This window comes from Poecilia reticulata, linkage group LG21 (assembly GCF_000633615.1).
Source record: "Poecilia reticulata strain Guanapo linkage group LG21, Guppy_female_1.0+MT, whole genome shotgun sequence".
Taxonomy (NCBI): domain Eukaryota; kingdom Metazoa; phylum Chordata; class Actinopteri; order Cyprinodontiformes; family Poeciliidae; genus Poecilia; species Poecilia reticulata.
The window spans coordinates 17733676-17743016 of record NC_024351.1 but is presented as its reverse complement, the minus strand read 5'-3'; the positions used below and the strand labels follow the sequence as shown (position 1 = coordinate 17743016).

The 9341-nt window shown below is 38.6% G+C and overlaps 1 protein-coding gene across 1 annotated transcript; it reads right to left on the bottom strand.

Moving 5' to 3' along the window:
• Positions 1-1244: 1244 nt before the first annotated feature.
• Positions 1245-8537, bottom strand: ubxn2a (UBX domain protein 2A). Its single transcript, XM_008398287.2, has 7 exons — positions 8426-8537; positions 8004-8063; positions 6990-7100; positions 6042-6151; positions 5473-5610; positions 4841-5002; positions 1245-3241 (listed from the first exon to the last, which is right to left on the bottom strand). The coding sequence occupies exons 2-7, from the start codon at positions 8004-8006 to the stop codon at positions 3058-3060; spliced, it is 708 nt and encodes a 235-aa protein (XP_008396509.1). The 5' UTR covers positions 8007-8063; positions 8426-8537; the 3' UTR covers positions 1245-3057.
• Between the last annotated feature and the right edge of the window lie 804 nt (positions 8538-9341).

Sequence of the window (9341 nt, the reverse complement as noted above, 5' to 3'; positions counted from 1 at the left end):
CTCAAAAAAATAAAGGGAACACTTCAGTGTTCACTTAAATGTTAAAGTGTTCCCTTTATTTTTTTGAGCAGTGTATATCTATCTATCTATATATATATATATATGCATCTATACACATATATATCTAGAGACATCTATCCACATATCTATACATCTATACGCACACATACACATATATACATCTACACATGCATCTGCATTGCCGCCTGGGCGATGCGGAGCGGCGAGAAGACGCAGGGGAACCGTATCTGATGGGGAAACGCGGCGTTAACACCTGTTATGCGTGAAGTGGAATGTGCAAAATAAAAGCCGGGCTGCTGCCCGAGTAAAAAAAGAAATGAAAATAAAAAAGGACATTTAGAAAGGAAATACGGGAGTTGAAGGAAAAATAATTCCCTGCGTGCTTAGCCTTATTAAATATGTAGCACAAAAGGAAATGTGTTCTCCTTAAATCCATGGCCAAACGGCACGATCTGGCTTGCGGAGGTCGGGGTGCCAACAGTCTCCCCGGTCCGGTGAGGGAAAACTATGTGTGCTGTGCTGTAAATTTATGGAGAGGAAAAGACATTTTTCATCTAGGGTTCTTCTGTGCGACCTTCACCGTTCAGAGAATGTCAGCTCATTTTCTACAGGCATGAGACATCCTCACCTCCCTCACCCAAACCGCTCTGCTTGAAATATTGAAGATGGATAATGGTGCTCTGGGTTCTTCTGAGGAGAGACAGAAGAAAGAACGGACTTGTGTGCAAAATAAAAAGGGTCAAATTAAATAAAATAAAAAAATGCAGCTTTGTCTCAAAGGGTAATTTCCCTATTTTTCCACAGTCTCTAAGCTGCTCTGTTTGATTCTGTAACATCTACAAAAACTAGGTTGGTCTACCTCAACTCGCTCATTCTTTTATCTTTTTTTTTTAAGCTTAATGAAACCTGATTTAATTTGTGAGGAATAAAAGGGATGTCAGTTCTCTACAGAAATGGGAGAGGCTCAATTTATACTAGAATCACCACTGATTGGAGGACACCCCTATTAAATTTAAGCAAATTAGAATGAACTAATTAAGACACTTCTACCTCAATTGGGGGTATGCAACAAAGAATTGATTTGACATCAATATGTGAACATTTCCTAATGCGGAACTGAATATTTAAAAATGTAACCACAGATCCAAATCCTGTCTCATGGACAGATTCAGACCGCTCTATTATTATTATTTTTTTTAAATTAAGACAAAAGACATTCCTCCTTGACAGTTTTAAGTACCTTTTTTTAATAGTACAGGCTTGTTTAGACATCACTGTATAGCACATTTACATAAGGCATGGATAGTTTGGCACACCTCTAACTAGAAATACAGTATAGCAGTCATTCTATACCTTGGCATTCTTGACAATCTCATGACAAATCTGAGCAGACCTAGTCTTGTGTGAGAGTTTCTGAGATTAAAAATGAAGACTGTCCATGAAAAAAAAATAAACCACGTAAAATTATAATTGAGTTCAAGCCTTCAGCTGGCATAAAAAAAAAATTAAGCAGAAATACAAGCAGCTCAGCTGTGCAGGGTGTACTGAAACAAAACATGAATTCTCAAGATATGCTCGTCATTCATTCAATCAAGTAAAACAGCAGATTTCATATTCCCACCAGCCTCAATAAAAGGAGAAGGAAAATACTGACATTTAAAGAAAACAATAAAATTATGTAAACACCTGAAAGAGCCAAACGACAAGGCCAAAAATATCAATAATGTGCAAACAAAACATCACACCTCCATGAATATGTAACGGATGTCCCACCTATCAGCGCCTTTTTAAAACTGCAGTGCATAAGAGATGTGTTCTTACATTGGGAAGACTTTGATAGTAGTTGTATGAGGGGAAGGGCATTTCTGAATCACCCGCTCATTGTGTATGAATGAATGAATTTCATATTTTTGGAACATTTAATGATAAAAGTGAGTACACCTAATACAACTTTAATAATTTCTGAAAACAAGAACGCTCCACAAATGTATTTTTACACGGTTATGAAGTTATACGTGCATTCTTCATCATGTGCATATATAAATACACACATACACACTCATATTTTCATAAATATCGCTTAAGAAATCATCAGGCTTTTTGGACAATTCTGTCCGGATGTTTGACCACTCTTCTGGTCAGAACTAACAGAGCTCATTCACTCTGATTGGTTTGCTGGCATGGACCCTGATTTTAAGCCTTTGTTTATCGTTTTTCTAATAGGACTGAGGTCGTTCGGAGGCCATTCGGGATGCATAACACCAGCCAACCAAAACCTTTGCCCCATAAACTTGTTTTTAGAAACTATTAAAGCTGTACAGTCCACCCCCCCCCCCCAAAAAGCAGAGTTTTAAAAAAGAAAAGAGACCAAAATCAATCAGATTTAGCGATATGATTGGGGGGAAAAAAAACAGACCACTTAAAATTATCAGTTTTTCTGATTTTACTTTTTATAGGTATATGTTTGAGTAAAATGAATATTGTTTTCTTAATATTTATTTGCAGAAAATGAGAAATGGTCAAAATAACGTAAAAGACGAAGTGCTTGCAGACCTCAAATAATGCAAATAAAACAAGTTCATATTCATTTAGAAACAATAACCTCAGGAAGAGTTCCGAAATCTATATTTGGTGGAATAACCAGAAGGTTCAGTGCTGTGGTCTCTTTAATTTTTTCCAGAGCTGTATGTAACGCCACTGTGTAGCAATATGCTGGGTTTCCGTAAGCCTGTTTTTGGAAACAAAAACTTTCCTCTCCAAAAGATCAAGACAAAATAGACGCTGTCAACAGAAAAACCCCTGATTAGCACTTTCTGACTAATCTGGTGAGAATATTACTTTTAGCTTGTTGACAACAAAGTGCAGTTCAAAGTGCACAGTGAAGATTAAAATACTAAGAGGTGCATTGCGCCTTAAGGGTGCAATATATATATATATATATATATATATATATATATATATATAAAAAAGACGATGACGTGTCTATGAAGAGAAGGGGGAAGGTAGCATGCTGTGTGAGGTATGGGACCGTCTCGGTCAGGAGTGTCCAAACAGAGCCTGTGTGTTCAGGGGTCTCTGGACGATGACGGCGTGAGCCAAATCCGCCTCCTCGAGACTCAATTCTTTGTCGCTGAGCTCACGGGAAGGAAGTGATGTCGTCAGGACGAAAGGTGGACAGCTCCTCTGGCAGCGGGCAACGAAATCCTGGACGTCGGAGATCCTTAAAAGAGAATCATAACTCAGAACCGAGGAGTGAACGAGGTTCACAGAGAGATTTTTGCTCATTTTGGGTTGTTTTTATAGTCGCCGTGAACTGGTTTGTTGGGCTTAAATTATAGAAGTTGCAATTTTGCGATCGCGACTATTTATGCCAATTTAGTCATCGGTTTGCAGCGAATTGCGATTTACGCACATCTGACCAATCATTTTAACGTTTTCTGTAGTTTCTTCTTTTCTGACCATTCACGGAAACCCAGCTGAATTTTGACCAATCCAATTAGTCCCTGGATAATTCAACGTCCTGTTTCATGGCGTCTTTTGAAAGCCGAACGTGAAAAGAAGCCAAGATGAAAGAATACGTGATGGTAAACAATAACTTTTTTTTGCAAAAACATTTTGAGATGTTCTGTAGGATTTGCTTCTATTGTGCATAAATTCATGTTAACTTGAACGACCAACATGGAATTCTTCTTTTGGACTTTGTCAACTCGTCAGGATGATATTTCAAGAATGTTCTTGAAAATATTATTTGCACTTTAAATATTAACAATGTTCAAATCCTGTCATTTTGCAGAAGGTTATGTGCAGCAATTTAAACTTTTTTGTAAGACCAGGCTTTAGAAAAAAATAAAGCTTAAAAAGGTGTAACTTTCGATCACAATGTTTTGAGAAAAATGCTGCAAAATGAGCAATCACAAAAACACCAACATCCTGGAGAGGACAGAAAGTTGGTCAGATGGGTACAGAAACGACAAAAGGATTTATAAATGGACAGATAAAATAATGACTGATGGATAAATGTTTTGATGGACAGACAAAAGGATGGAGAAATGGATAGAAGGTGATATCTGGACAAATGGATGAATGGACGGATCTACATTTTAGTTAACTAATCAGTGACAGACATTTAAATATTCTTATTCCATAATAATCCTGAAAAGATAAAAAAAACAAAAAAAACATGAATGAATTTCTTTATTTTTCCCTCACACCCCCCAGGTGAAACATCCCGTGTAAAACATGCCGATTCCTTTATGGAAGCCCAAGACTCTCAGACTAACACTCCACCCCGTGTTGACACGTGAGATCTGAGGCAGCATGCTGGTAACATTATCTATTATTAATGACGACCCGGCAGACCTGTGGCAGCCCAAACACTTGCTGCACTCTGAGACTATAGCTTAAGACAGGAGGGGTTCGGTCCTCTCTCATCCTTTAGCCTGTTATATAAATGCTGCATCAGAGTTATGCAATTCCTCACTGGGGATTTTATAGATCCACACCGCTGCTACAATTCAGATTATGTCTCTGAAACCCCTGTGCGCCATTTCTTCAGCCTTCAAACTTTATCAGACTAGAACAAAGCTTTATGTAATCCAAAAAAAAAAACATAAACCCCTTCTCTAACCCCTCCCCTTGAGCCACAATAACCTAAAATTGTCACCCTCACTCCCCTCTGCCTTTTACTACATATTTACTATGATGTTTAGAGATTATGGGATTTACAGGCAGCGCAGCGGGAGCAGCCAGTGTTGAGATATTCTTCATAAAGATCGGCTTTCCTGTGTGTGAAGTGGTGCAGTTTGGGGGGAACACACACCTATGCGATAGGTTAAACCTCTGTATCAGTCTTCTGCCGTCGGCCAACCAGATCTGCAGAGAGGTGACGGGAAGGGAGTGGTCTAGTGTTACCATGGGAATAGGAGGAGATTCTCCGTCCTCATGCACAGATGGTGACCGGGCCACAACTCTGGGTGCAACGCTGGGAATGGACATGGGGAACAAGAAGCAGACAAACCTTTGCTTTGAAGTGTGAAAAGCAGGTGCAAAGACACTCATGCTCATTTTCTCAAAAGTTGGTAGTGTTCAAACATAACTATAATGTGAAATATTATTTTTTAAATGTATGCATGATTTGAACAACATGACATTTGCGTAAGATCTCCTGTAGACGAGATCCTAAATCTTAAAGGCTGACAGAGGGCCTTTTAGGATTTGCCTCTGGGTGTTTCAATACATGGACCTAGTGGGACACCTAGTGGTCTAAAGTATTATGGCAGATGTGGTAATAAAACCATGCTGAAACTTGAGACAGTCTGACTATTTAGCAGAGGCAGTACAGTTTAATGATACTGTAACAGTATTCCTCTCTTTATATTCCAAATAACTCAGTGTAGGCTCTAAGATCTATTTCAAATAAAAGAATAAAATGAAACAGCAAAAAGCTTTCACCTGCCCAGTCGGTATCCTCTCCCGCTGAATGGGTGAAAAGCCTTCTTCTTGGGGACGTAGTTTTCCTCAGTCATATCCTCCACACTGATCTCCAGCTCCTCTTCCTCTGCTCTGCTCTCCCACTCCGCTGGAAGCTCCCTGGGACAGGTCAAAGTTCAGCGAAGGAGTCTTATCAGATGAATCAATCAGTAAGACAAAGGGGAAATGGGATAGATCTACTGTCTGTATGCTTGTTTGTGTACCGAAGTAGGGACAAACTTTGGCTTGGTGCAGTGTTGTGCACAGCTCAAAGGTAAAGAACAAGTGGGATGCTAATTTTACTGATAAAAAAGACAAACAGGATTTTAAAAAAAGTGTTCAAATGCCTGAAGAACTTGCAAACAGACAAATAAAGGAACCAAGTCATCAGAAAACATTGCTTCATTTCTTGAACATTCCTTTTAAGGTGGTGTAAATGGATTAAATTATTATATGCTATATGCAGTTAGAAACAACGACTACACTACAAGTAAGCATTCTGAGTATATTTCGGATCAAAATATGCTGAGTGCCTCAATAGAGGCACTCACCCTCTTTTGATGGCATCCAGGAAATCTTGATTTTCTGGCACAGAGTAGCTGCGGAAGTCTCCGTCGTTAATGGTAAAGCCATCCTTCCACAGCCTCACCACCATCTCCACCTGGATTTAACATGGCAACATTCGTATTAAGCCCATCAATAGAGATGTTGACTGCAGACGCAAGGATCAAAGTTCTGCGACTGATTTTTAAACGCAGATTTTGAACTTCGACCTGGTTTTACCATTTTTTTTAGCCATTACCCTTTAAGAACAACAATATAAGAAGAAGTCAATTATGGAGTGGTCAATTATTAATATTACAAGATGAAACAATATGTCAGTGTGAAACAGAGTTTTGTGATGGGGCAAAGACATTTTAATTGGTGTTAGGACCCTACACTAGGGGTTAGCATGTGGCAAACGTTACTAAAACAGCACACTCAAGATGTATATTTAGGAGAATTTGGATCCATATGTTAACTCTGAGATTTCAAAAAGGCTGCCAACATTTCTAAAGCCAGAGGCTGAAAGCTTTTATGAACTCAATTTAGCTTTTCTGTCATCTACTGAAAGTCTTGCTCTCACTCGCCCTCTTACAGCTTGAACAACCTACAGACCTGTCTCACCACGACAGGACATTTCTAGAGTACTGTCATCAGAGGCGACCTGGTTTCACTAAACTAAGGCTTATCCACTGATTCAGCAAAGGACTTTTGAGTTTCTGATGGCCAGCGCCTTTGTCAGGTCTGGTCCACTTCCACGCACTGGTTGATTTCTCTGTGAATCTCTACTGTGCAAACTACACTGGTCAAACCACGTTGGTCTGGTTTGTATATTTAATGTTTTGTCGAAATATGTAATAACTGCATTCTCATAGCACGCACTTACCTTTTAGTCTTAGTTTATATGACAACAACTCCATCACACAATAAATATGCATTGAGAGGGGATGAGTTACCTTTGATGTCCCTGACGCATCGTAGCAGATCTTCTCCACTTCATCAAGGAGGTCTTCTACTGAGAAACTACGACTCATTGGAACATCTTCTTCATTTTCCTCACTGACCGCCTGTTAATAAAACATGTGAAAGGTAAAGTGTAAAAAAAAAAAAAAGAAAAGTGTTTAATCCATCAAAAACATGTCAGCTGATAGTTAAGTTTCCTCTCCAAATAATGCCTTATAAACACTATACTGCTAACTTTTCCACTGCTCTTGTTTCCTGAAACCAAAATACCAAATTACAGTGGCATGCAAAAGCATTTGTATCTCTGGAGGTTTTTCACATTATGTCTTGTCGCATGTACATCCTTACTTCTAAGGTGATTTTATGCTCAAGGTAATTGGAAAGTGGAATGAAAACAATAAAAAAAGTGTTGATTGTTTTTAGTTTACTTTACGCAGATACCGTTAAAATCCAGGAAAGTACCTTTAAGTCTACAGCTACAGTTACAATGGATTAGTATACAAAAGAATATATTCACAATGGAATGGCCAAGCCAAAGACCTAGAGCCAGTTGAGAACCTGTGGTACGACTTGAAAACTGACGCTCCATCAACATCAGTTTTCAATGCTGAAAACTGATTGGGTGAAGAAAAACCAAATCAGTTTCCTTCAACTAATTGGTGAAGAAGAATAGACTTATAATTCTGGTCTCATAATATGCAAATTTGGTAGACATGCACAAAAACAAACTTGCATTTGTGATTACAGTGAACAGAGGAATGCAAAAAACAACTTTGTCTCATTTTGATCCCACTTTACACTTATGCAGTACTTTTATTTGGTCTAACACCTAACATTGTAGTAAAATACAAAATAGTTTGTGGTTGTAAAGCGTTCAATTGCGAAAAGCTCAAGACGTGTGAATGCATCCGTGAGACATTGCAGAGTTGTAGATATAAGGTAGAGCGCAAATAGTAATACCAACAAATGCAAGAATAACGCTTCCCGGTTTATTTATTCTGACTTACCATTGCTCAGCTTTCTCAGCCACAGAGTCAGTCTCTTTCATGCCGTTCTGTGTTTTCCATCTAAGAAAAACAACAACGCTATGATAGCAGAGCCTGTCGAAGCTTTAAATAGCATGCTTCAAATTAATTGTGGTGACATATTTAAAATTTAAAAACATTTTTTAAAACTCATTCCTTCGTTAAGAGTATGCTAAGAATAGTAGTGGAAAGTGCCCAATGTAACAAGCCGTTCTTGACAAATAGCCACACACCCAAGCGGCCTTTGCCGATGAGATTATTTATGCAAGTGGGTATAGACGGCTGTCGACGCTAAGAGCGACACACAAGCTGAACACATAAACGTGGCTTTTACACACACAAAGACACGCAAAAAACTATTAACTACATGCTCATATTAAGCGTAAAGTCAAATAGCGACTTACCAGCTTTCGCTTTGTGGCTTAAACCAGGGTTGCACATCTGCAGCTTCAAGTTTCTGGCAGCGGCAGCTCTGCAGAGCAAGAAATAGCTGCCGTAAAGTGCTACTGTCGTAATGCTACAGCACTGCTCAGCTATATTTAGGTTAAACCAATCACATCTGGTATATGTGATTGGTTTAACCTAAATATAGGTTAAACCAATATTTAACCTGGAGGGGGTCATAAATGTAAACAATAAGATATTAGCTGTCTCAAGTTTCATTACAGCCATTTTATTTCAATCATTTAAATACAGAAACAAAACAAATAATCTCGTGTATATTTCTAATTCTTATGTGTTCTTTTTACTATTTCTGATGATTATGGGTCACAGCTGATGAAAACACAAACTTCACCTTAGAAAATTTGAACGTTAAATTATATTTAATTTTTTTTTTAAAACCAGAAATCTCAGTCTACTATAAAGTATGAACATGTACTGCATAGGGTTTGTGCTTGATACTTGTTTAGGGGACCAATGGCGTGAATACTTGCATAAATGCTGCTTGATCGCTGAGGTCTAGCCCAAGTTGCTTTCATAGCAGTTTGTTTGCACTATTAGGTCTCGTGTCTCATCTTTCTCTTTTCTTCATTGGGTTTCGGTCATGCAATTTTCCTGCTCAATCAAGCACAACAACACTATGGTCATTAAAGCAGTTATTGCAACTTTGACAGGGTGGGTAGGTGGTAAGTCCTTCTGGAAAATTAAATCACCATCTCTCCATAAAGGTGGATATGCTGGACCAAAAACAAGACAAAAAAGATGAAATGGTTTCCTCAAACCAGTAGGCACTTCACACTGGACCTCCTGCAGCTTTTATTCTGCCTCCCCACTCTTCCGCAGATGTAGATCTGACTTCAGCTGCAATCCATGACTTGT

Excerpts from the sequence above, each read along its gene's own strand:
- ubxn2a (XM_008398287.2), bottom strand. Across the intron at positions 5,003-5,472 it reads AGAGGATACCGACTGGGCAG|CGTTGCACCCAGAGTTGTGG; the intron begins GTGAAAGCTTTT and ends GTCCATTCCCAG. Across the intron at positions 3,242-4,840 it reads AGGTTTAACCTATCGCATAG|GATCTCCGACGTCCAGGATT; the intron begins GTGTGTGTTCCC and ends TTCTCTTTTAAG.